A 27,568-nucleotide genomic window follows, 5' to 3' on the forward strand; every position below is an offset into this window, starting at 1 on the left:
CTCTAGTTTCTGGGATTTGGTTTTTATTTATTTTGTTTTACAGCATCAAGTCTGTGCAAATGAGAGAGTTTCTTTGCATAAATGATTATATACAAAGACACCAGAGCTAGGTCTCTCGGATCGGAAGAGAAGATGCATAGACAAAAATATCATGTGACCGCAGCCCATTAGCTGCTCTCAGTTTAAAAAAAAAAAAAAAAACTCCCATGGTTCCAACTTATGAAACATTGTTTGACTAGGCATGAAGTTTAAGAAAGAAAGTTAAACTTTTGACACTTGTGACCTAAAAAAAGTCTTAGATATTTGTGTGGCCGTAAATCATATACATGATATAAAGTGTTTCACCAATCTTTGAGCAATTCACCAGCTACGTCTTTATAGCTAACTTTCTTTTTCTTTTTAGGACTAGGATTAGCATCTGCCTCTGGTTTGTCGTCTTTTACAAGACTGTCCACACTCTGGCTTGGCTTACTATCCAGGTGGGGTATCATATGCAATAACATAGCTTGGACTGGATCAACAGGGTCTTCCAGCTTACCACTGGCAATATTTCCACTTCCGTATGAAGTTTCGTGAGCTTCGTCCAATCTTTCACGGCTCCTACTGCATTCAGAAGTGCCTTGTAGAAATGTTTCACCATGTGGTGACAATTCCAAATCATCTGCAACATCCTTATTCTGAATTCCTGAGCCATGCTCTGCAACATTTTCATGGCTTCCACGAGTCCCAGCAGCCCCGTCACTCTCACCATTATGAAGGTGTTCACCTGAAGTGGCACTTTCATCGGATTCATTTTCATGAATCTTAGCACGTCTATTTGTGGCCTTGCGTCTAACTCTCCGTGGCATGTTGATTGCTGGTTTTGCTTTTGCTGTAGCAGTACCAGTAGGTCTTAATCTATTTCTCTTTCTATCCCCCTTAGGTAGCGTGATGGCTTGGCACTGGTCTGAAATTCCTTCTGCTTTGATTTGTACTCCGTGATTATCAGGGGAAGATGCTCTTTTGCACTTTACGGTTTTTCCTCTTAGCTTATCATGTCTATTAAATCAGAGAAAACATCGGCACCGAGTAAATTGGCTAAACACAACCAAATGCCAGCAAAGAAGAAGTTCATGCATGCTTGAATTTACTAGCAGAAGGTTCTGCATTTCTAGCTTTCCTGGGAAAATATTTTTTATAGCAAAGCTAGTAAGTTCAAGTATGAGAAGATGAATATGTACAAATTATAGGACAAAAGATAGGTAAGTTGGCAGCAGGAATCTCGTTGCTAGGACTGCATTTCTCAATTAATTGACTCTTTGTTATGGAGATAAATATCCTACATCCTTTTTCACTTTTGACACACAATTTCCAGGCACAAAATCTACCTATATTGGAAAAAGTATCCTCTAGAAATTCCTTCGTCTAACAAAAATTTATTTCAGGGCTCGTACTATCCACAGCTCAATATTACTTCCCAATAGTTGGTTCTTTAGGCAACTTTCCACAGAAGCATACCAATTATAAGTATTTTTCAATTCTCGCCCAAGTGCTGGTAAGACCCAACGTGGATTTTTCTATCGCCATACAATTACTTCTTCCTATTGGCAGATGCAATTACTGTAGTTTCTTATCAACATCACTAGCAGCTGCATGTATATTATCTCTTATTAATCTTTACCAGCATTATACTATTATCATTATTATTATACTCTACTCCGTATATTATAATCCTCTATTCCACATACAGTCAAACACTATAATATAAAGTCTCATTCCTATCCATATTTTTCACGTATCGACTGCCTATTATACTAATATAATCTTTATTTTCATTATACTATTATCATTATAATTATACTCTACTCCGTATATAGTCAAACTCTATCATATAAAATGTGAGGGTCTCATTCTTACCTTTATACTCATCTGTCCATATTTTTCGCTTATCGGCTGCCTTTTTGACCAATTTTGGAGCTAAATTGGATTAAGATTAATTCATTTTCCAAAAACTAAAATATACATATCCAAAAACTGCAGGACACATACTATACATCGGAATTTTACTCGCATAAGAAAGACGACAGAACATATTTTAAAATGGGAGAAGCTACAAATATTTTGGAAAGAAGTATCTTCCTACATGTTATTTAGTAGGTAAAAGGTAGCATATCTGCATAGCAAGCAAAGGAGCTTCCCTTATCAAAAAAGAAAAAAAAACAACCTAAGGAGCTTCCCTCAAGTATGGCTGTTGGCATACCTACCATCCCCCCCAAACAACAAAACACACACACGATTATGGAAGACAAAAATGAAGAGAAATAACTCCAATATTAAATACACTAACTCCTTACCATGATCTATAAGTAATACATGACTGACCTCTTCTCTGAGATTGACATTTGAAAATTGCTAGGCTTTAGGCTGTAACTATCCTCGTGCAACTTCTGGTCCTCTTTAAAGGAATCCTCCAACCACCTTGCCCTGACAACGTGCAGCTTTGTATTGTACAAAACATGCTTCTCTGCCTCTGAGAAACTGAACTATGAAAGATTAGGAAATTATCAAGAATAAAAAACGAGAGCATATTTCTTATCCTCATTCAGTAAAAGAAAAACATCATCTGTCATCAAAATGTATGCTGGCAGACACAAAATTACATGGTTTTGAGTAAATTAAATATTGCATGATACTCTACATTTAGTTTATCAAGCGTCAACTTCTTCATTTCATCATTGAATCGGACTTGAGAGTAATTCATTTTTCATATGAGATTTGGATACTTTGAAACTATATGAGAAATACCACAAGTTGCAGTTATTTTTTATTTTATTTTTTGATAAGATAAGTAATAAATATTGTTAAGGCAAGTACCAAGATGGTACTGCAAACAAACAAATTTACAACAGTACATAAACCACCATATAGCACACTCATCTCAGTGAATCTAAAAAGTCTAAAACATCATAGAAGTCTTCTATTATCCTCTCCTTACACCATTGAAATAGATTTTCTAAACAATTATACTTTACAACTGCTATCTGTTTCCTCTCTCCATCAAAACACCTCCTATTCCTTTCCCACCATATACTCCATAAGATTAGGGGTGTCAAAATCAGCCCAAACCCATTTGACCCGCCCAAGTTTTAATGGGTTGGGCATGAGATATATTAATGATACCCAACTAAACCCATTTATTTTTCTAGCCCAAACTCAACCCATAATTTAGCTCAAACCTGACCCGTGAATAATTTCTTCCATCCGCTTTTGTAGAACTCTTTTGTATCTTTTGCACAAAGACAGATTGGTGGGTATTTGAGAAACAGTTGCGGTGATCATATGTTTTTGTTTTTTACTTTCTTATTAGTAAGGAAAAGAAAATTTTACGTCTGACACATGTTTAAGAAAGGATGAATATAATTTTTAACTCACGAGCCAGGAGTCACTTCTTTGTTTAAATATTCTTTTTATTGAAATAAAAGAAAATACTTTTTCTACAACAGAAAAAGAAAGTACTCATTTTGTAAAAAGAGAAAATATTTTTTCTACATCATAAAAGAAAGTACTCTCTTTGTTGAAACAAAAGAAAATACTTTTTCTACAACATGAAAAGAAAGTACTCATTTTGTGAAAAAGAAAATATTTTTTCTACATCATGAAAAGAAAGTACTTATTTCATTGAAATGAAATAAGTACTGATTTAGCTAGGGATTACATTCATTTCCTTTTTTTTATTTTATTTTGAAGGTTGATCGCACTTACTTTGGAGAGGGGAAACTATCCAAAAAGCAAAGAACGGTTACAAAAAGGTTGGTAAAGAAAGTGGAGAACATTTGAAAACACCAAAAAAGAAAGTGAAACAATTTACTCTTTAGCAAAAACATGTGAAAACACCAAAAAAGAAAGTGAAATAATTTACACTTTAGCGAAATTGGAGTAAAAATAGATCTATGAAATTAATGCCATAAATTAGTGTAATATAAATACAGACATTCGACATAAAAAAATATAAATAGACAGACTTGTGTTCAGAAGAGGATATGGGGTTGCCCAAATGGACTAGGGAAGGACACAAAATTAGATCTCATTCCTTTGTTCTCCCTGTAATGCAGGCAAGCTACTGTTTGCAGTTATTGGCATCTGGTGAAAAGAACTAATATAGCGCATCAGAGCTCTAAAATTTCGTGATAATCTTAAACGTATCATATAACCTATAACCTGAACAAAATGATATGGAGGTTCAAGTCTCAACAAGTCTTACTACTGATCTGACTAGCACATACACAAAGAGGATAATAACTTAACCACTTTGCACCAGTTAACCTATGGGAATATCAATAGACAGTCAACAGAAATATGCCTAATAATGGAGAAGTTTACATGAAAGATTTCCAGCTGAACATTGTGTTATACCTTCACAATCAATATATCTTTTGGGACATGACAAAGCTACTCGATAATAAAAACAATGATCTTCAATCTTCATAGACAAGAATATTAACCAACACATTCTAACGGTTGTTGTAGATGGACCATATTTAACTAATGTTGCAGGTGGGTTTTACTACCTTTATTCAACAACAACTACTATGCCTCAGTTCCAAACAAGTTGAGATCGGCTATATAAATCCTCCTCTATTTAAACTCAAATCATGTCATCATCATACTTAATAAAATAAAAACAAACAACAAGTCAACATATATAAATAATAGTAATAATAATAATAATACTAGAATTTCTCTAACTAAAACCTATTCCCAACTAGTAGAAATCACCTATATGGAATTGTTTTCCTTTCCATTTTTTTTTTGATAAGAAATTGTTTTCCTTCCATTGTGTCCTATCTTTCACCAAGTCTACATTGATTCCAAGAATTTTTGGTCTTTCGATGTGATTTTAGGTCTACCCCATCCCCTTTTAACACCTACACTCATCATAGTTCACACCAACAGACCAGTCATCTGTAGGCCGATGTATGACATGAACAAACCATCTCAAGCGACTTTCTCTCATTTTATCCTCAATGTGTGCTACTTGCACCTTCTCTCAGATGTGGTTATTTTAATTTATCTAGTCTTGCACCACTGCACATCTATCTCATCATCTGCACCTATGCAACACTCATCTTGTGGATATGTCGGACTTTAGCAGCCCAACATTCACTATCATAATTTCCCAAGAGAATTATTAGATATAAAATCTATTTTGCAACTTGAGATAAAATTACAAGTCACAAAGTCTACAAAATGAAAGAGGTTGGTAACCACTAGGATGCCGATTTTGAAGTTTCAATATAAAAGGTGATCATCTTACTTTCTGCAAAATAAAGTAGATAGGTAAATTACCTATTTAAAACTTCATTGAAATTTACATCAAAGTCTGGTAGAGACATGACCACCACATGGGTAGCATGACAAAGATTGCCACCAACTTTCCCACCACCCACAGAAATTTCAACTTTCATCCTTCTCGTAGCGAGTTCCACTAAAGCCTTGCAATCTGAATATTTCCTGAAACACATAGCAGAGCCATTAAACCTCTACCAAATAACAACCACATCGACATACTGATACCCAAATAGAGAATCTAATTCCACAATTAAACAGAAAAGATAGAAATTCTCACAAACACTGCTCTGGAATGAAAAAGTAAATGCAGCAACCATGAAATCGAGCCCATTTATCCTTGGGACAGTACTTTTTCTTGTAGTACTCAACAGTTTTGGAGTATTCGGAGTGTTCTATGTCGCTCAAAAGCTGAAATAAGAAAGACATAAAACGGACATAATCAAAGAAGATAGGCAGTCAGCTGCTTGCTAAACAGTTTATAGTAACTGCTCCTAATGCTGAAGCTATACGTATAATATTTTGTAGCAGATAATTATACCAAAGTATACCTTTCTAATGTCTTTGACGCTGAGGTCAGAGTAGAAAGAATCAGAATATTCATCCACTTCTGCTTCCAACTTTCTCTTTGTTGAATCAGAAAGGAAAAGAAAATACCTTCAGCAAGAGTCAAGAAAGAAAAGTCAAAGGAATCGCAGATCACATGGAAATCCAAATACAGGAAGAGAGAACAAGACGAGAAAAACTGAAATGCAAACTAACTTTGGCTGTAAAGGAAGGAGCCTCTTTTGCAGACAGCAATCAAAGAGCCAAGAGCAGTGAATAACATCTCCATGAAGTTTTGCAGCTTGAAACTTGATACCTGCTTTTACAACAAAAACAAATCCTAGTAATGTATAGTGGACCAAAGCTGATATGGGTTTTCACATGAACTTTTCTATCTCCACACACCATGTGTTTTCTAAAGCGAAAAGCACAAAAAAAAAGCAACAAGCTACATGAGGCTTGAGCGAAAGAGAGAAGTGAAGTGCACGCTTCTGTTGAGTGAAGTGCACAATTTACATGAAATTTGATAAAATATCAAAAATATCAATCAATTAAGTACAATAAAAGTTAAATTGCAACTAAAATAACTTATTTCAACATCAAATATACTAAATGTTGATACTAATGACTAATCTAACTCCTGAAAGTTGAGATTCAAAGAGGTGACTGATTCTCGTTGGAATCAGTTTATGCTCTATTGTTGAAGCACAAACTTCTCTAAAGAGCATGGCTTCACCAATGAAGGGATAACCGCTCGCTTCATCGCTTCAAGCAACAACGCAGTGGCTTTAAATAACAATGCATGCAGCTGGGAGGGGGGGGGAGGGGGTAGGGAGAGAGAAGAGAAACCTCTATTTTCAGCTGCTATACAATGAGTAACTGCGTTATTCAAATTCATGGAGAAAGAACCCCCATGCTCGACCACCATTTTGTGCATGGAATCGAGTGTATGCGATGAAGGCACATTAGCAAAATCTGGTATCGTCAAGGATATCTGTTATACTTAGGTGACAAATATTTCTTAAAATAATTTAAATATATGTTAGCATGTAATACGACTGACAGATAACATGCAATAAGCACATAGAGCTAAAAGTTGAGCCACAAAAGCTAATTCTCCCATCCATTCTTAAGGCAGAATAAACTTAAGAAACAACTGACAAAATTCTCTGTTCTATGATACAAACATCACGTATGATATGACCCATTGACCAGACTAAAGCAAAAAAAAGGACCAAAATTACAAAGTACATCTTACAGTTAAAACTACAAGACAGCTTAGTAACCAGAGTATATTTTTGCTTTGACATCATAGATGAGGATACAGAACACCATGCTAGAGAACATTGAGGTTTCACCCTTGATGTGAGACACGTCAGTCTGAACAAAATGAGAAGGAACTGCAGAAACATTCTTTTTCCCTCGTTTTCTTGACGACCTAATGGTGGCCTTTGGTTCATGATCCTGCCCAATTCCATAATCTGCCTCCCTCTGTGTGGTACCATTGCTCGAATGTACCAGGTCAACAAATGCTGGGACAGGAATAACAAAACATTCTGCTATAAGTAGAACACGAGAATAGAATCAAGGAACATAATAAACCAGACAAAGTTGCAAAAATAGACATCAAAAACCAATGTAACAAGACACTAACATTGCACATCAAGACACTCATGCCAAGGCTTGTCATATCTCACTCGATCAATACGTGGAAATCTCAAGCTGTATGGAGCAGCAAATACCTGGAAAGAACAGAAAATGAATTTTACTGATCAAACTTTCATCATCACGTTGGAGAAATAGGCATACTGGAATAGATAAGAGTGATGCGGATTTCAAGCGTCTCATAAATTGATCAATTCACGCACCTATTGAGTAAATAATTGAATAGAATAAATTACAGAAAACAAATTCCCCAGGCTTTCAACTCTCACTGCTATCATATGAGCAATAAGCATATATTGCTAACAAATGGAGAAGGAAAGACTTCTACTCCAGCTGTACCTCAGTTCTTATTGTTCTAATGTCACTTGTAATCGAAACAATGATGGATCTGCAATGATACACAGGAGTCAGATACATAATTGCATGATTAACACCAATTGTGAGATTCGTCAAAGTGGCCTACTTCTCTGGACTTTCAACCCACACGTCTGGTCGCTCTTTTGCATTATTTGTTACTTGATAAAAAGCTGGTGGTGCCTGCTTCGGGTACTCATACTTCCTGCCAAAAGGAATGCGCCAGTATTAGCACGATATGCAACAAACTGAGTATTCTGTCTAAAGTAATCTGCCTAATCAAAGATCCATGCAGCTTCGTATGGACTATGTTATATAGACATTTAAAATTCTCTTTTTTATTTTCCAAATCTTCAAACATTTATCTGAAAGAATATTAATGTGGATAATAATGTCGGTGGCCAACCAGAAGTCCACTGATAACAAAAGCACTTTTACCGAAATTGGTATCCTCTGCAACTCTGACAGTCACCAAAAGTAAAACACTATAATTCTTTTCACTAGATAAGGTGCAACAAGCAAGAAAAGCATTCTTGGATAGTGCAAGAACAAAAGGTACAACAGAAAACAATATCCAACTCAAGCTACATCGACGGAATTCTTGCCTGAAATAGGGCTTTAATCGAGTTACTATAGTATTACGTTCCTCATCAGAAACTCCAGTGCCCACTCTGCAAAAAGAAATGAACCTGCAAAATTATGCTAAATTCAGAATCCACAGAGTATTGCAGTATAGGGAAATACACATCAGTCATCCTAATCCAAATGATTTAAACTCTTTTCACTATTAAAAGACGTTGAAAACCTTTCAGAAAACTGAAAAGGCTCATAATCCCACTGAATTACTTCACAGAACGAAAGTCAGATATAGATATGATGCTTTCCATGCTAGATATAATCTCAAACTCAATGTTCAAAGATATAACACTGTAATGCTCAAAAAAATGTTCCTTTTCCTGAAATCTAAGGCTAATTAAACTAGCTGATGCAGTATCGAGTATAACACTTACTCAAGACCGACTATACATCAGTGGTGAAGTCAAGCTCAACTTATCTACGGAAGCAGTCAAAAGTCAAATCTCAAGCAACATACAATTCCATTACCAATCATTAAATCAACAATTACTCCTGACTTTGCCAAGAATGCTTATTAACAGCCAAGGAATGATGTTCAAAGAAAACAAACTTATTAATAGGATCAAGATGATAGGTTATGTCTCCTCTCTGGTGTAAGTCATGATATTAACACAATGATGCAACAAATGACTCTATTGATAGGACTACAGTTACTATAATAGCCAATATATACAGCAAAAAATTTCTTTAGAGAAGTTATATAACGGAAAGAAGAATTAAGTCTAACAGATAACAGACTATATATGTATTGCTAATGAAATGGATCTTAGACCTAACTCAGTCTCAAAAGACAAAAGCTAGTATAACGTGAGAATTTTCCAAGACCATATAAGAAGACAACAACCATTCTCTTAAACAATGTGGAACACTTAACACTCTGTTGTACGGTCAGCAATGGACGTCTAGTGTGTGGATTATATAACATAGGGGCCCAAAAATTGGTAAACCAAGAATATGGATGGGTCTAGCTCAGATACCATGTTAAGAAACCTCAAAAGCTAGTTCATAAGATGAGGACTGCCAATTATATAAGGAGACAACAACCCAGTGAGAATGCACGGGAGAAAAATCTATTATTGATATTCTGTTTAATTATAATACAATGAACCCTATTTATACAATACATATCATAATCCTATTCTATGTGAGACTAGGACTAATTCATATTATGTACATAACTATCTAACACTCCCCCTCAAGCCGGTGCATACAAATCATATGTACCGAGCTAGTTACATATGTAACTAATACGAGGACCAGTAAGGGACTTGGTGAAAATATCTGCAAGCTGATCATTTGACTTCACAAACTTTGTAGCAATATCTCCTAAGAGTATCTTTTCTCTGACGAAGTGACAGTCAACCTCAAGGTGTTTAGTTCTCTCATGGAACACCGGATTTGATGCAATATGAAGGGCAGCTTGGTTATCACACACAAGTTTCATCTTGCTGACCTCACCATATTTCAACTCATTAAGCAAATGTTTGATCCAAACTAGCTCACATGTTACAGCCATTGCTCGATATTCTGCTTCTGCACTAGACCGAGCAACCACATTCTGTTTCTTGCTCTTCCAAAACACCAAATTACCTCCTACTAAAATACAATATCCAGACATAGAACGTCTATCAGAAGGTGATCATGCCCAGTCAGCATCTGAGTACCCAACAATTTGCTCATGACCTCGATCTTCAAACAATAATCCTTTACCTGGAGCTGATTTTATATATCGAAGAATGCGGACAACTGCAACCGACATACAAGGCCACTAGACTCCCCCTGAGCAACAAAACCAGGTGGTTGCTCCATATAAACCTTATCCTCAAGGTCAACGTGAAGAAAAGCATTCTTAATGTCCAACTGATAGAGAGGCCAATGGCGAACAGCAGCCATGGATAGAAAAAGGCAGACTGAAGCTATTTTAGCCACGGGAGAGAAAGTATCACTGTAATCGAGTCCAAATATCTGAGTATACCCTTTGGCAACAAGATGAGCCTTAAGTCGATCAACCTGGCCATCAGGACCAACTTCGACTGCATACACCCAACGACAACCAACAATCGATTTACCCGAAGGAAGAGGAACAAGCTCCCAAGTACCACTCGTATGTAAAGCAGACATCTCGTCAATCACAGCATGTCGCCACCCTGGATGATACAGTGTTTCACCTATAGACTTAGGGATGGAAACAGAGGACAAAGATGTTACAAATGCACAATGGGGTGATGACAGACGATGGTAACTTAAACCGACATAATGGGGATTAGGATTAAGTGTGGTCTGTATACCTTTCCGGAGTGCAATCGGTTGACTAAGAGGAGACAAGTCCGCAGTATTAGCAGGGTCAGGTGCAGGACGTTTTTCAGTTGGGCCTGATGCTGGGCGTGGACGACGATGATAAGTCAGGAGTAGTGGAGCTGTAGAAGGTTGAACTTGACTAGGCGGTGGAACTGGAGCTATAGGTGGTGGAACTTGAGCTATAGGTAATGGAACTGGAGCTGGAGCTGTAGGTGGTGAAGCTGGAGTTACAGAGGAAGATGAATGGGAGATAGTGACTGTATCTCCAAAAAAATGGAACTGGTAGCACCTCAGAAATATCTAAGTGATTACCTAGACCTGTGAAGTATGATTGGGTTTCAAAGAAGGTAACATCAGCAAACATAAGGTACCGCTGGAGATCAGGAGAATAGCATCGATATCCCTTTTGCGTTCTCGAGTAATCCAAAAATACGCATTTAAGTGCACGAGGAGCTAACTTATCTTTTCCTGGAGTAAGGCTATGAACAAAACACGTGCTCCCAAAGACACGGGTGGAAGAGAGAACAAAGGTAAGTGGGAAAACAGAACAGAGAATGGAACTTGATTCTGGATAGCTGAAAATGGCATATGATTAATAAGATAGCAAGATGTAACAACTGCATCCCCCGCAAACGCAACGGAACATGAGATTGTATGAGGAGGGTACGAGGAGTTTCAATAAGATGTCTATTCTTTCTTTCAGCTACCCCATTTTGTTGGGATGTGTACGAACAAGATGTTTGATGAATAATCCCATAAGAGTTCATAAACTGCTGAAATGGGGAAGACAAATACTCTAGGGATTATCACTACGAAATATGCGGATAGAAACCCCAAATTGATTTTGAATTTAAGCGTGGAAGGTCTGGAAAATAGAAAACTCGGATCGATTTTTCATCAAAAATATCCAAGTGCACCTGGAATAATCATCAATGAAACTGACAAAGTAGCAGAATCCCAGGGTAGAACTGACCCAACTAGGACCCCAAACATCGGAATGGATCAAAGTAAAAGGTGACTCTGCTCGATTATCAAGACGTCGAGGAAAATGGAGCGGGTATGCTTACCGAGCTGACATGACTTACACTCTAGGGTGGGCAAGTGAGATAAACCAGATACCATTTTCTGAAGTTTTGACAAACTGGAATGTCTCAACCGTTTATGTAATAAATCTGGTGAATCAGTGACGGACAAGTTGTTGAAGGAAGACAAGATGTGAGTCCATGTGATTTTGCAAGGACAAGGTAATAAAGCCCATATCATTGACGCCCGGTACCAATGATCCGCCCTGTACTACGTTCCTGTATAAAAACAAGGTCATCAAGAAATAAAACAGAGCATTTAAGTGATTTGGCTAAGCGACTAACGGCTATGAGATTAAAAGGACTACCGGGAACATAAAGAACTGAATCTAAATGTAAGGAAAGAAGTGGACTTGCTTGACCTATTCCAGTTGCCATGGTTTCAAACCCGTTGGCCATTGTGACTGTTGGGAGAGATTGAGAACATGAAATAGTAGTGAAAAGAGATTTTTACCAGAAATATGATCAGATGCACCTGAATCAATGACCCAAGACTCAGAGGTTGCTGATTGAGAGACACAAGTCACGCTACTATCTGTTTGAACAACAGAAGCTATCCCTGAAGATGTCTATTTTACATGCTTTGTACTGAAGGAACTCAATATAATCCGGTAAAGAAACCATCTGGATTGGATCCAATGAATTGGATCCAACGGATTGTGAGTTAAAGGCTTCTGATACGAATGCCATTATAATGTGGTCAGAATTTGATTTAAATTGGATGGGTAGGCTCGGATTTGCGAGGAGAAGACACTGTCCTGAAGAAGTTTTCCCAAAATCTGGCCGGAAACAATCACACGCCGGCGGGTGGACGTCGGAGCTTCGCCGGAGAAATTCTTCCGACGTCACGTGAGGGCGCGTGCGTCCTTTTCTGTCGGAGATTTTTTTATAGGTTGGTTGCCGAGCTCTGATCTACTTTCTGGTGGTGTTGGTTTTTGCAAAACACTAACGGATAGTGGTTTTTTACTTGCGGCAAACATGTGTTTGCCGAAAAAAGACTTCTGGTTGACTGATTTCTCTTCCCGGAGTCGTTGGATTTTATGCACAGCGATAAATCTCTCACGATTGCTATTGAAATGTGGATCCTCTGGCCCAGCCATTGTGCAGCTTTTGTATAGAAACTAGGGAGTCCATCTCAACCTGAATGAGTCTATAACCCTCCTTCCAGAAGCTAGTAGTTTGGCTAAAAACAGATAATCAGAAACCCATTCTCTCAACTAATGTGGAACACTTCAAAAGTAAAACTAAGAAAAAGGAAACAATCCTTATGTTTCTTTTAGACACATTTTGTTTCTTTTAAATGCATATCACCCTCTAATAAAAATTAGCAAAAGATTATTGTCAAGTTAACATTTGCTTAAAGTCTTTGCAACCTTTCAATTTAAAGACTTGCTATACTTAAGAATAGCAAACATTTCAAAGTAGAGATTGGAAGAATAGGCATCTCAACTAGAGTACATATTGGTGCATACACAAATTGACCAAAACACTACTCTCCTCACTAAAACTTGTATGACATAGTTACTTTGTAACATCTGACATCCGTTCATGAACTCTTTTTCCAGAACTTGTGAAATAAATCTTCAAGTTGGTATTTGTTTAAGTTTTTTGAAACTTTATTTGCAAAAACTGTTTTTTGAAGCTGTCATTTCCAGGTGCTTTTCAAAGAATTTTCTAAAATTCTTGTTCCACTCGCAAAATCATAAAAGAAATGACAAAATTTTCACACGCATTCAACTTCAACAAACTTATTTTTCAAAAGAGAGATAAATATTTGACAAGATAAGGCGACTCTTTCTTTTCAAAAACATATATATATACCTTCTGGGATATGTATTTGGAGCCGGACGCTCTGCAAGGCCAACCAGAAATTGAGCTACCTAATATCCAATGGCAAATTTAGAGTTTAACTCATAAAAATATAAACAAATAAATGGACAAACAAATAAGTAATGTAGAAGGTGGAATCTTCCACCTCTCCTCCATGGCGCCCAGAACCATAGTAGCCTCCTGTTGACAATGTAAAGTTAGCCTGGAGAGAATACTTGGCACAAAAAGCAGAAACAGAAACCTTCCATAAGCAGTACAAACCAATAATAAGAACATCCAAATCAGAGCCAGCTCGAACATATTCAGGCTTCAACTTTAGCCATTTTCCACTCCGATCACTGGGTTCCCATTTTGAAGTTAGGTCTTTCAAAACAATTCCTTCATCTCTGAAGAGACCACCAATTATACGTATAAGAATTTACATAACTACTGGGAATAACAGCTCACATTAAATCAAATAAGAAACTCATACACTAATAATCATTAGCAAACTTAGTCATTATTCGTTAAACTATATCCCCATGCCTGACGGGAATATCTGTAGTTGAAACTGAATAATACGAAACTCTTGACCAATGGCCAGATCTCTGGTTTACTCACCCACAAGCTTAAGCCCTAGATATCCGATCACAAAGATTATATATATAGAGAGAGAGAGAGGGGGGGGAACGAAAGAAGAAAAAAGGTCGAGGCCTAAACCCAAAACCTCTTATTCGTGGAAGTGAACATTCCCTTAAAAACCTCGTGTAGAAGCACAGCACCACCGAGAATCTCCGGTAATCATATCAAGAAAAATCTAAATAGATCCACGATACTTGGAGCTAATTACATTGCAGAACTCTTTGCTGGAATAAACCAGACAGATAACCACTACACTTTAACAGGTTTGGACAATGAGATAGCATAAATATATAGATTATACGCTAGTAAGTAGTAATATACATATATTACTATAACGTTTTTTTTGATAAGTTCATTTATTACTATAACTTGTTGCCCTTACCTCCTAATGTGTATTTCAAGGTGTCCAAGAGGTCACCTCTTAAGGAAATTAACTCATCTTTGGAGAAAAGCATGTTACTTTGATTATCAGTACAAATATATTAAGCATATAATCAGTACAAATATATTAAGGTAGATATTATTTCATGCTGTTTAAAATCAAAGGATAGACAGCATGACAAATAATTGAGGTTCCAATGGATGGTCAGGAACTGACTGTTAATTGGAGTTCAAAGAGTCGGGTGGTCACCCCCTCAGTCCTTTTAGGCCACCTGCTGGACCAAAACAACTAAAAGAAAAGGGAAAAGGACGCTTCACCACCAACAACATTGACTGTTTTGTACCCAATAAACAATGGACCTTGGGCCTAACTCAACTCCAAAAGCTAGCTCATAAATTGAGGATTGCCAAGAGCATGTAAGGAGAGAACAGCCCATTTCCATCCCTATTTAGGATACTTAACATTCCCCCGCACGCCACTGGAGCACGGATAACATAACATGGGGACTCAACATTGGGTAAATCAAGAATAAGAATGGATCTGGCTCTTATACCATGACAAGACATGGACCTTGGGCTTAACTTAATCCCAAAAGCTAATTCATGAGGTGAGAATTGTCCATGACCATATAGGGAGACAACAATTCATTTCTTCCACCAATGTGGGACACTTAAGGGAAAGCATATATATCTGCATATACTCTTAAAACTATAATTTGTAGGTTCTTTTGGAAGGTAACATGATATATCATTGATTAAAAGTAGATGATACATTGCAACTCAGTGCAGAAGATCAAACTAAATTGTGTTCTGCTTTTTTGTTTTTGGTGTAAACTGGTTTACAACTTTACATAGAAGATACTATATCAATCCTACAAATTCTAGAATCTTGCTAGGACTGCAGAACAGTTTCTTCTCTCTTTTGCTCACTTGTAAATATGGTTTTCAGTACAACCTATGTACAAACCTCTTTAATATATACAAATGTTACCTTCTCAAAAAAAAAAAAAGATGATACATTGTAAGTAGAAATCCTAAAAGCATGAATAGGAGTTCAGCAACGAAGAACATTTCACCAAAAGACAAAGCTTAAAGAAAAAACTCGAAAGGGATTGAAAATCAAATGCACTCTGTTATATGTCTCCTCATTTGCCAAGAAAAAGTAGCTAGAATCACCAGTCAGTTACCGAACTTTGATTACTCCTATAAAGGGCAGCCCGGTGCACTAAGCTCCCGCTATGCGCGGGGTCCGGGGAAGGGCCGGACCACAAGAGTCTATTGTACAAAACCTTACCATGCATTTCTGCAAGAGGCTATTTCCACGACTCGAACCCGTGACCTCCTAATCACATGGCAGCAACTTTACCAGTTACGCCAAGGCAAACTTTGATTACTTCTATGTTACAGGTAAAAGAAATTCCAAGTACTCCAGTAAGAACCAATTCTTAACCACAAAAAACGAAGAGCAGAAGTTAGACGCAAAAGCATTTGTCTCTGCATCTTCGCCTTTTGTGACATCTTCCTTTCCCCAGTCACCCAGTAGTTGAACAGTAGCGATGCTACTGCAGGTAGCACATAAGATCTCTAAAAGCATAGCTGCTAATAGATCATCAGATAATTGTCAGGTAATTTCACAAACTTGTTCTGAAATGAACCAAATTTATCACATATATTAGGCTCTCGAAGAAGGGAAATCAGATTCAAAACAAATACAGCCAGAAAATATGATGTCTGTCCATTTGACTTTCCAGTAAAAGCTAGTTCTAAAAAGCAGTGAACACATGAGAGTATAAAGTCATTCTTTTCTTTCCTCATTCGCAAGATGTTACACTTCCAAGATTTTAGCTTCAAAATTAGTTTGAAATGTATTTGCAAGGACCATTTTTGAAAATACACGATGTTAATCTGGCTGTTGCACAGCCATGAAGCCAGAATATATATCCACAATCATACTTTCTGCATTTTATGACGCACATATTTTCCTTAATCCCTCAAATTGCAATGCTACTAGCCAAAATAATTTTTGACATAGAAACTATTCTCCAATCAGTTCTTTAAAAGTTTCAAGTAATTCTTCCATGCATTTGAACATCAAGAAGCAAGATCTCATTTTTACCTTTGAACACCAGCAGCTACATGTGTGTCCAAGGAAAATAAAAATAATATATACACACACAAACACACACACACACTACATATATATACACACACACACACATATACATATATATATATATAAAGAGCAAAATGGAAACATGCTCAAAATATCAACTTCAAATCTATTACTTATGCCACTATATGTAATACAAGAGTCTTGTTGATTCGAGAAAGTTAGAACAGAAACACAATGCGAACCTGTTCTCAACAGTTTCTTTAAAGAATTTATCAACATCGTCAACACTATGAGCAATGATCGACCAACATGGCTCCCCTGTTAAGCAGTCAAACAATAAACAAATAAGAACACAACTAAAGCAAGCAATATATGCAACTTCCACTTACTATGGTTAGAAGTTAATACTATTATAAAAGAGGCAGTTTGTTTTGAGGAGTTTCCCATCGTCCTACCTGCTGACATATGAGCAATTTGGGAATTTCAGTACAATCATGCTGCGAGTACTACACATTTGTGATGTGAAAGTAGAAAACTTAGCTGACTCTACAAAAAAAACAGGAACTTATTCTTACTAAAAGGCGTGATAGGACCACATGTAAGGACTATAAGGTTATATCAGGAGAAGCGATGACCACACAGCATAGGTTGGTGGTCTTGGATGTAAACTATAAAGTGTAAGGGGAGAGTGAGGAAGGAGACAACTTGCAAGCAACCGAGAACTCAGTGGTCGGCATTAAAGGACGCTAACCAGTTAGCTTTTCAAGAAAAACTAGGGAGGAGGGAGGAGGGACTTGGAGGGTGACAGAACATCCCATGGAGGAAATGTCAGGTTGCATTAAAAGAGTAACAAGCAAAGTGTTAGGTAATTCTAAAGGTGTAGGACCTCGGCATCATGAATATTTGTGGCGGAATTAGGAGGTGCAAAGAGTTATTAGAGCTAAAAAACAGTGCTATAGGAAGTTATCAAAAGCAGAAGGTGGAGAACCTTTGCAGAGTACAAGAGAGCTAAGAGAAAAGCTAAGAAAGCTATTAGTAAAGCACGAGAGGAAGCCCGAGATAGCTTGTGCAAAAAGCTAGGAACGCATGAAGGGAAAAAAGAGATGTTTAAACTAACACGATTGATAGAGAAGAGAAGGACTTAAATCAGGTGAAGCGTATTAAAGACGATTCTCAACGAGTGTTGATAGGAGATAATGAGATCAAGGAGAGATAACAAAGGCTACACTGATCAATTGTTCAACTTGAACCATGATAATAACATTCTAGGTCTCCAAACATATGTGCACAATAGAAACTTTAGCTACACACATAGAATTAGGCCAGCATAGGTAAAGGATACGAGGTAAGGGATGCCATGAAACATATGGGAATTAGAAAAGCTCGTGTTCCAGTTGGTATCTCCATTGAGGTTTGGCAGTGTCTTGGAGAGGTTGGAATAGAAGGCTTAGCAAGCTATTTAATGTTATACTAAGAAGTAGTAGGATGCCCAACGAGTGGAGAAAGAGCATCCTAATTCCAATTTATAAAAACAAAGGAGACATTCAAAGTTGTGCAAACTATCAGGACATTAAAGTTATGAGACATACAAAGAAACTCTAGCGAAGAGTGATAAAGCGTAGATATTACAAGAATGACAGAGAATCAATTTGGATTTATGCCCGGTAGATCTAAAATGAAGGCTATATTTTGCTAAGGAGATTGATGGAAGTTTATCGCGAGAGGAAGGAAGATCTGCAGTTTTGTACATGGTGTTCATTGATCTGGAAAAATCACATGATAATAGTACTAAGAAATGCTCTTAGTGGGTGTTGGAGAACAAAGGAATTCATATTTTAAATATATATAAATGCCAAAAAGAACATGTATGAAGGAGTCGTCATTAGCGTGAGAACAGTAGTAGGAGATACAAAGGAGATCCTCGTAGCCTGGGGTTTGTTCCGGCGATCGGCATCAACCCCTACTTGTTCACTGTAGTTATGGATAAGCTAACCAACACAATATAAAATGACGTCCCATGGTGGATAGTAATTGCTGATGATTTTTTTTTTATAAGGTAAATTGTATTAATCAAAAGGGAGAAAAAACTCCCGCATATAAGAAGTATACCAAAAAGTAGAGAATTTGCATCAGAACATGATTCTCTACAAAAGACGCCTAATCTTCTACACACGTAGGGGCTATATGTGTGCACCAAAAAGAGATCAAAGATAAAAGACTATTCTTAAGGTGTGAAAACGGAGACTCAATCCCCTCAAAAACTCTCCTATTTCTCTCTCCCATACTATCCACATGAGAGCTAACGGGGCGAACTTCCACGCTTTTTGCTTGCTTCTTCTACGGAAACCGGCCCAGTTATATAGCATTTTCTTTACAGTGTTTGGCATCACCCATTGAACACCAAAAAGATTCAAGATTTCCCTCCACAAACCCCAGGACAATGCAGCAAAAGATGATCAACTTCTTCCCCTAAGCTTTTACACATGTAGCACCAACAAGTGTAATTCCTCTCTTTCGCAGATTTTCAGCTGTCAAGATCACTCCCCTCGTTGCTAGCCACGCAAAAAAGCACACCTTCGTGGGCGCCTTAGGAATCCAGATCGATGAGTATGGAAAAGTGGCCTCCTCTCTCGCCAACATACTCTGGTAAAATGACTTTACGGTGAACAAACCATCGCCACACAACCCCCATCTCCAAGAATCGCAAGATGGATGGGGCTTGTCTTGCCCGTATAGCAGTGCCAACAAATTTTGGAGCTCCGAAATCTCCCAATCTTGCATGTTCCTTCTAAAAGAGAGGTCCCATACTACCCCCTTCATGCTCCTTGCGAATCTATTGGACCATCAATTCCTTCTGGTTTGAAACTCTGAAGACGTGGGGGAAAGATACCCTCAGAGTATCCTCTCCACACCACCTGTGAGTCCAAAAGCTGATTCTCCTTCCATCTCCCACCCTGTAAGTGATGTTGCCATAGAAAGCTTCCTAGTTCTTCATGATGTTCCTCCACATGTCACACCCGAACGGTGCTGTGATTGCCTTGGTCCTCCAACCCCTCCCGTATAATCGTACTTTTCTACTATGACCTCCCTCCATAGAGCATGCTCTTCTACCCCGAATCTCCACAGCCACTTCCCCAGCAAAGCTCTGTTGAATACCATAAGGATCTTTTATTCCAAGTCCACCCCACTTCTTTGGGGAAGTGACTGTCTGCCAATTCACTAGATGAAACTTTCTAGTTCCATCCGCCGCATCCCAAAGAAAATTCCTTAGAAGCCGCTCCAGTTTTTCTGTGATGCTCGCAGGAGCTTGCAACAGGGACAAGTAATAGGTAGGGATACTCGACAAAGTGCTTTTTATAAGCACTTCCTTACCGCCTTTTGACAAGTACCGTTTCTGCCAGCCTGCTAATCTTTTCTCAACCCTTTCAATGACTGGATTCCAAACCGTAGTATCATTATGCGAAGCGCCTAATGGTAGACCCAGTTAAGTAGTGGGAAGAGAGCCCAACTTGCATCCGAGAACATGAGACAAAGCATCAATGTTAGCAACCTCACCCGCCGGGAAAATCTCACACTTGTCGAGGTTGATTTTGAGTCCTGATACTATCTGAAACCACTGCAGTACCTGCTTCAGGCAGGTCAACTGATCTATAACGGCATCACAGAAAATCAGGGTGTCATCCGCAAAAGGCAAATGAGAAACTCTTCGGGCACTGAGCACCCCGATCGGAGCTGAGAATCCTCCCAAGAAGCCTCCACCCGCCGCACGATCCATCATTTTACTCAGAGCATCCATCACTAAAATGAATAGTATGGGGGATAAGGGGTCACCTTGCCTGAGACCCCTGGAGCTGCCAAAGAAACCACACGGGCTACCATTAACCAGGACAGAGAATCTGACTGAGGAAATGCAGAACTTGATCCATCCCATCCATCTTTCCCCAAACCCCATCCGCTTCATAATGAAGTCCAGGAACTCCCAATTGACATGGTCGAAAGCCTTCTCAAGGTCCAACTTGCACAGTAAGCCGGGTTCTCTATTTTTCCTTATGGAGTCTACAAGTTCATTTGCCACCAGAGCAGCATCCAGGATCTGCCTAACTTCCACAAACGCATTCTAGGAGGACGAAACAGACACGTCAAGAACCTTTTTGAGTCTGTTGGAGAGCACTTTAGAAATAATCTTGTAAATGCTCCCCACGAGACTGACAGGCCTGTAGTCTCTGATACAAGATGCGCCTTCTTTCTTAGGCACAATAGTAATAAAAGAAGCATTGATACTTCTCTCGAAAGCACCATTCACGTGGAAATATTCAATGGCTTCCATCAACTCCCACTTAATGGTGTCCCAACAGAGCTGGAAGAAGGCCAAGAAGAAACCATCAGGCCCGGGGGCCATATCACCAGCACAACTCGAAACAGCATCGTGCACCTCCTCCTCCTCGAAAGCTCTTTCTAGCCACTCATTGTCTCCCTCCCCTATGTGGTTGAACTCTATTCCCCCAAAGTAGGCCTCCAACTAACTTCCTTTTTGTATAAGTTCTCATAAAACCCCACTATCGCCCTTTTTACCCCTCTTCTCCCTCAATCCTCACCTCATCCACAACTAAGGACTCTATGAAGTTTCTCCTTCGATTTGCAACCGCAACCCTGTGAAAAAACTTGGTATTCGAATCCCCCTCCTTTAACCAGAGCGCCCTTGATTTTTGCCGCCAACTAGTCTCCTGAGCTATTGCTAACTCGACTATTTCCCTCTTAACCTCCCTCAATCTCGCTTTCTCAGATTCATCTAGCTCCCTCGCCCCTTCGCATCTCTCTAATTCCCCCAATTCATGCATAAGCTCCCTCATTTTGACCTCTACCCTCCCGAAGACCTCCTTATTCCACCTAATAATATCTCTCTTGAGCAATTTGAGTTTCTTCGACAGACGGAATGAAGGTGACTCTGATACCCTGTAACTTGTCCACCATTCTTTCACTTTGTCACCAAATCCTGGCACTTTCAACCACATGTTCTCGAATCGGAAGGGAGCACGCACCCCCCTCCCTCTGCATCCATCTAGCAAGATAGGCAAATCATCCGAAGTCGGCCTAGGTAAGGGAATCTGCAGCATATTCGGCACCAGCTCATCCCAGGAGGGCGATATCAGAAATCTATCAAGTCTAGACCTTGAATTGGAATCCTCCGCCCTGGCCCAAGTAAACCTTTCCCCTGATAGAGGAAGATCAATGAGAAAGTGATCATTGATGAAATCAAAAAACTCCTGCATGGCCCCCGAAATCAGAGTACACCCTAATCTCTCCTCCGGGAATCTAATAGTGTTAAAGTCTCCTCCTATAACCCATGGAATGTCCCATTCCCCCATAATATTGGCCAGTTCCTCCCAGAAAGACACCTTGGACCCTTCCCCTACCGGTCCGTACACTCCCCCAAATCCCCACTCCACCCCTCACTCTTTCTTTGACGAGAGCTGCTAAAGAAAAAACTACCTTCCTAATCTCCTTTACCTCCAAGCTTCTATCATCCCACATAAGTAGAATGCCCCCGGCACTTCCCGTTGCTGGGACCCAGTCATATTTCACCCAACTACCTCCCCAGACACTTCTCATGATCGCATTCGACAAAACTTTCATTTTGATCTCCTCAAAACAAACTAGGTTGGCACCCCACTCCCTAACTACCACTTTGATGATGGCCCTTTTGTTTGGGTCATTCATCCCCTCACATTCCATGAAAGAATCTTAACTTTCATAAGTAACAATAGCCCCTATTTCCCCACCCCCCATAGCCGAGGTCCCTTTCTCCCTGTCACATTCCCGGCCCCTTCTTTGATACACCACTACATCCCCTAAGTTATTTTGCTCAACACCTTTACCCAACTCCCTTCCTACACATTCGTAAAAATACCGTTGCTCAATCTCCCTCAACAGTTCTAGCACCCTATCTTCCTTCCCTTCAAAAGAAACACCTAAGAACTTTTCAAAGTTTAATAGTTTATCCTCCATCCAGAAGGACATATCCCCTTCTCCAATCCGTGATGAAATTGGCCATGCGTCTTCTGTAAGTACCTTTTCCTTGCCCCTACCGGAGGAATGCAAGACCATAGCATTGCTAGCAATAGGAACTTTAGGTGCCTGGTGGATCTCGTTGTTTCCTTGAGAGGCACCAACCTCTGAAATTAATGCCTCTTTGGCAGGGTATCGTGATGGAGCCCTTGGCGTCATATTAGTTGGTATTACTGTCCCGCCACTGACATCAATTGGGGCCAGCGCATCAATCTCCCCAGAAGAGGAAGAAGATTGTATTGTAACCTCAGCACAGCTAAGCACAGGGGGAGATGAGGGGGCGATGGAGCTGGGTCCATCAGAGGTGGGGGGCGTGGAATAACACCACCAGCTTTAGCCGGTGCTGCCCCAGGAGCAGTGGCCGAAGAGGGGCACAGGTCACTAGAGCTTGGTGAAGAAATACCACTGTGTGAGGCATCATTGGCAGAAGAAGAAGGAGCGACTGTTCCCATATGCTTAGGAGCCTTATCAGACGCGGCTTGATATAATCTGGGCCCCTTAGGATCAATTCTAATAGAATTGAAAAAAGTTGTTGGGCCCATATGTCCCAAACCTATACTTGCTGAAATCTTGCTCGGCCCTATGATAGTTAAAAGAGGATCGGCCCATTCTGCCTTTCCAACCCGCATCACTAACTCATTCGCATTTTTTCCTCCTATTAAAATTGTCTTCTTCTCCCAAATTCAAACCTCCCATCACTTCTCGATCTAACGTCTGATTCCGGCTTAATTCACTGATCCGGTGAGCCCTCCCCTCCCCTCAGAGACTGATTTCCCCTCCCCTCCCTTCTATTTGACCTTCCTTTTTCTTCCGCCACTATCACAGGCATAAAGATAGGGCGAAATTCAGGGCTCAACCAAACCCTATAACTCAAGTAGCCATCTTCCACCACAGTGGAGACAGGGATTCTGCCCCCTTTCCTCACCACAATCCCCACTCGCGAGAGATCGTGTAAGCTGCAAGTGACATCAATAAAACCCCCACAGATTTCCCCAATCTTCTTGAACAGGTCAAGACATCAAAGATGCACCGGGAGATCCACCATGTTGACCACCAATGATTCACCGGTGAAACGAGGGTCGAGACACTCATCGTGCTCCACCCATCAGTCTAGCTTTAAGAAGTTCCCATCGAACCACCTGTTTCCTTTGACAAGAATTTCTGAAGCTTGAGACTTGTCGACAAAATGAAAGAAATATTGAGTGTCCCCCAGTTGCGATATTTTCAACCCGTCCTTGACATTCCATGCCTCTGCTGCCCAGTTCCTAACAGCCTCTGGAGAACCAACCCATTTGGAGAAAGACCCAATGAGACTAGATTCAAGAAAACCTTGTGCCTGAGAGTGTGCTCCTCAGACAGCGAGAAGTGCGGCTCCTGCCCTACGTCAAGCTTCCGATGGCATCTTCTCCCAAGTTTTAGGGTTGGCCAAGAGGCAGCTTTGATGAAAGACATGTTCTCCAGTTTTCTAGATTCTAGAGAGAAGAAAGAGCTTCTCTCTGTAGAATCCATCATATTCTAAATGCGGCTGTCCCAAAAAAGAAGTGAGTTCTGGCCGGAAAAAACCTCAAAGGCTAGAATATCAGTAGTCACAGTGGATGAAAACAGTATATAGTAAGGGAAGAAAGTTTTCTGGTACTGAACAAAGGAAACAGTCGCCGGAATCTGGGGTTTAATGGCCGGAAAAAGAAAAGTTGTCGGATTTTGGTGAAACCGAAACGGGAAGGCTCGGAAATGCCTCGAGAAGAGGCTGTCTGAAGAAAAAAGTTTGAAAAAGTCGCCGGAAAAAGCCGCACGCGCCGGCGCGTGGCTGAGATCTCGCCGCAAAAACAGGCGAGTTGGCCGCGCGTGGGGGCTCGGTTGCCGGAGAACTTCACTGGGGTTTGGACGCGGGAAGCTTGGCTCTTGATGGGGCGGTGGTATCTTAGGAAGAAGAAGAGAGAGAAGAGTCACGGGGAGCGTGACCAGAACAGTTCATATAAAAATTTAAAAAAATAATCATCCAGAAGCTTTTACTAATTTTGTTTTTATTGATGTAATATTACCAAAGAAAGGACAACAAAGATGTATAATTTTTTGAAATTGGTGGGACATGAACGTCGAGAACTAGGGAACTCCTTAGGTGCTTTCTAGAGTTATATAGATTTCAGATTTCTGCAATTAACTTAATTATGGGGTGGACTATACTAGTCACATTTCTAGGCACATACTCTTGAGTCTGAACAATATAACAAAGTTCACAGCATGAGACCATGGTGGATGCTCACATATTCCCCGGCTGGGATGAGGACAAATGGAGAAGCTTTGGTTCTTGGCACGAGCATCTCATTGAAACAAAACCACATACAGATCTTAATATCACCAGAAACTTCAGGAGATTGAAACAACCATTATTGTTGAATAGAATGTGAAGCATGCAAAAAAAGACTATAACTAACAACCTATTGAATCGAAGAGCACCATTACCAGAAGGACGATGAGCATTAAGACCGCCATTAGGGACTAAAATTTCTAAACGGCCTTTTATGGGCTTCACAACTTCCTGGAGAATCTCCTGACGTTCCTTCAAGCTTCGGTGAATAACACTGGTATCCCCAACATAAAGAATGTCGAATGCAATGTCTATTGACATTTAATGTTAAGGAGATAGAAGTCAACCAACTGTATGGAACTCTAAAGACAAGAATCGCTGACATCAACACACTCACTCATCTCCTGTTGAGAACACTGCCAAACTTGAACACAGTTGTCGAGAGAAAAGGATACAGCACAACTGCATCACAACCAAAACATAAGTCATTATGCTAAGTTTTTATAGGAATGAATCAATAACATAGTAATGTTCTCGTGACAAACCTGCCTATCACTATCAAGACCCTCTCTTGCAGCCTTTGCTATGACAAAGGTAAGAAATTCACAATGAGAAGTCAGGCAATTAATTACGCAAAGATAGGTTCACAATGGATTAGCAGATCATCAGCAAAAATGGAAAATGCATCTGTAGACAAAACAAATAGATTTCAAATAAATGTCAATCAAAGATCATAAGTACCTATTTCTTGATTGGAACCAAACTCTGCAAAGCGGTTCATTGATGCATCCCAAACCAGCATCTCACCATCAAGTATGCACCTGATCAAAAGAAAAGAGGCAAGGCGAACCATAGTTGCAAAAAGGTAAGTGCCCTTCATTCCAAGCAAGATAAAGGCAATAGATATAGCTATCCAAGCTCTGCCCAGTTCAGAAAATAACAATGCATATTCTTTTAATTTCAGAAAATAACAAGTTATTAGAGATACTTGATGCCATCTATAAAAGATAAACCAAAAATTTCACTTCATGTCACACCAGATATTAGGGATGTACAGCGTCCAAAAGCTAAAAGAAAGACTTCTATCACCATGCTGCTCATGGCTGTTCGGAGCTCCTCCACAAAGTAAGTTAATTCTTCTTCTCTTCTGAAACAGAACTTACGCTACATTATCAATCTGGGCCAATCGCCAAAATTTCTCATTCTACAACCTTGCATCCCATCCCAAATTGACCACTAGAGAGAGAGAGACCGACAGGGAAATGAGAGACATGACGTGATCATAAAACCAAGCCCCACAACATTTTCGCAGTCAAGAGTTGAAACCAAGTTCATAAACGGACAAACAAAGTATATATGAGTCTAGGGTACGATTGATAGGCATGTGGTGGATTTGGTAGCAAATCTAGACATGGAACAACAATAAACAAATCACAGGGTGACATTGAAAAACAATGGGTAAAGAGAGAAGAACGGAAGTTTTGCGATTGAGATATCTGTTCGCTTACTTGTCAACAAGAATATTCTGTGTAATAACATCTAACATTCCATGAGCATACTCTTGATGATCAAGAAAGTTTCTGCATGAAAATTGAGTAAATAATCACGCTCAGAAAAGCAATATAAGTCTATAATAATTCATTATGAGAACCATAGCGTATGCATATCAAGATTTACTCGGAAAGTACAAAAATTAAAATTCAGTAGGACACAACAATAAAAATTCATTTACTCATTGTAAAATTTTCTTCTGGCGCCTAGTTTTGCGCCACCCATTGAATTTGTACCCACTTTTTAAAAAAGTTTAACTGATACCCAATTTTTGGATAACTTCAGATACATACACTTTTCTCTTCTTCTTTACTGTTGTTTTCTTCTTCTTTGTGCTTAGAGTTTCTTCTTCTTCTTCTTCTTAGTTGCAAAATGGGTTTGTTAAATTTGTTGTTGTTTTGACAATTTGATATTTGACATTTGTCTTTATGATATTTAAAAGTTATGTTTCAAATTTGAGCTCATTTGGAGTAAATTTGGGCATTGAATCGTGTATTGGATGGTTGAAATTCGAAGAACAAGTTTATGTTTCAGAACTTAAGATTCGAAATCTGAAGTTGTATTCAATAGATTGAACCACTTAAGATTTGAATTTCTGAATTTGCATTTGAAAGATAGAAAGAACTTCATATTTGATTTGTGAAGTTGCATTGAAGAAATTGAACTACTTTACATTCGAATTTCTGAAGTAGCATTTGAAAGATAGAAGAACTTCAGATTTGATTTCTGAAGTTGCATTGAAGAGATTGAACTACTTCAGATCCGAGCGGGTAAACTTTGCAAAATTTTGTG

The 27,568-nt window shown here is 39.1% G+C and overlaps 1 protein-coding gene across 12 annotated transcripts in view; it reads right to left on the reverse strand.

Moving 5' to 3' along the window:
• Window positions 1–207: 207 nt before the first annotated feature.
• The window catches only part of LOC107827172 (DNA ligase 4), a 39,284-nt gene continuing 11,923 nt past the window's right edge, over window positions 208–27,568 (reverse strand). Inside the window, exons 7-27 of one of the 12 annotated variants that reach the window (XR_012694849.1) lie at window positions 26,734–26,805; window positions 25,967–26,046; window positions 25,771–25,808; window positions 25,681–25,687; window positions 25,381–25,536; window positions 17,094–17,169; window positions 13,998–14,122; window positions 13,882–13,916; window positions 13,728–13,786; window positions 8,496–8,579; window positions 8,000–8,095; window positions 7,876–7,924; window positions 7,526–7,613; window positions 7,197–7,403; window positions 6,721–6,846; window positions 6,088–6,187; window positions 5,877–5,982; window positions 5,606–5,736; window positions 5,326–5,490; window positions 2,362–2,509; window positions 208–1,038 (exon numbers count right to left, since the gene is read on the reverse strand). Coding sequence is in view for 9 of the 12 variants with exons in the window: in XM_075221618.1 (XP_075077719.1) it covers window positions 342–1,038; window positions 2,362–2,517; window positions 5,326–5,490; window positions 5,606–5,736; window positions 5,877–5,982; window positions 6,088–6,187; window positions 6,721–6,846; window positions 7,197–7,403; window positions 7,526–7,613; window positions 7,876–7,924; window positions 8,000–8,095; window positions 8,496–8,579; window positions 13,728–13,786; window positions 13,882–13,916; window positions 13,998–14,122; window positions 17,094–17,169; window positions 25,381–25,536; window positions 25,681–25,687; window positions 25,771–25,808; window positions 25,967–26,046; window positions 26,734–26,805 (2,653 nt within the window). In the remaining 3 variants the exon portion in view is untranslated. Of the gene's footprint in view, window positions 1,160–2,333; window positions 2,518–5,325; window positions 5,491–5,605; window positions 5,737–5,876; window positions 5,983–6,087; window positions 6,188–6,720; window positions 6,847–7,196; window positions 7,404–7,525; window positions 7,614–7,875; window positions 7,925–7,999; window positions 8,096–8,495; window positions 8,580–13,727; window positions 13,787–13,881; window positions 13,917–13,997; window positions 14,123–17,093; window positions 17,170–25,380; window positions 25,537–25,680; window positions 25,688–25,766; window positions 25,809–25,966; window positions 26,047–26,733; window positions 26,806–27,568 lie in introns of all 12 variants that reach the window. The other 11 variants (XR_012694850.1, XM_075221620.1, XM_075221618.1 and 8 more) reach the window with 11 other exon arrangements.

This window comes from Nicotiana tabacum, chromosome 9 (genome assembly GCF_000715075.1).
Source record: "Nicotiana tabacum cultivar K326 chromosome 9, ASM71507v2, whole genome shotgun sequence".
Lineage (NCBI taxonomy): Eukaryota > Viridiplantae > Streptophyta > Magnoliopsida > Solanales > Solanaceae > Nicotiana > Nicotiana tabacum.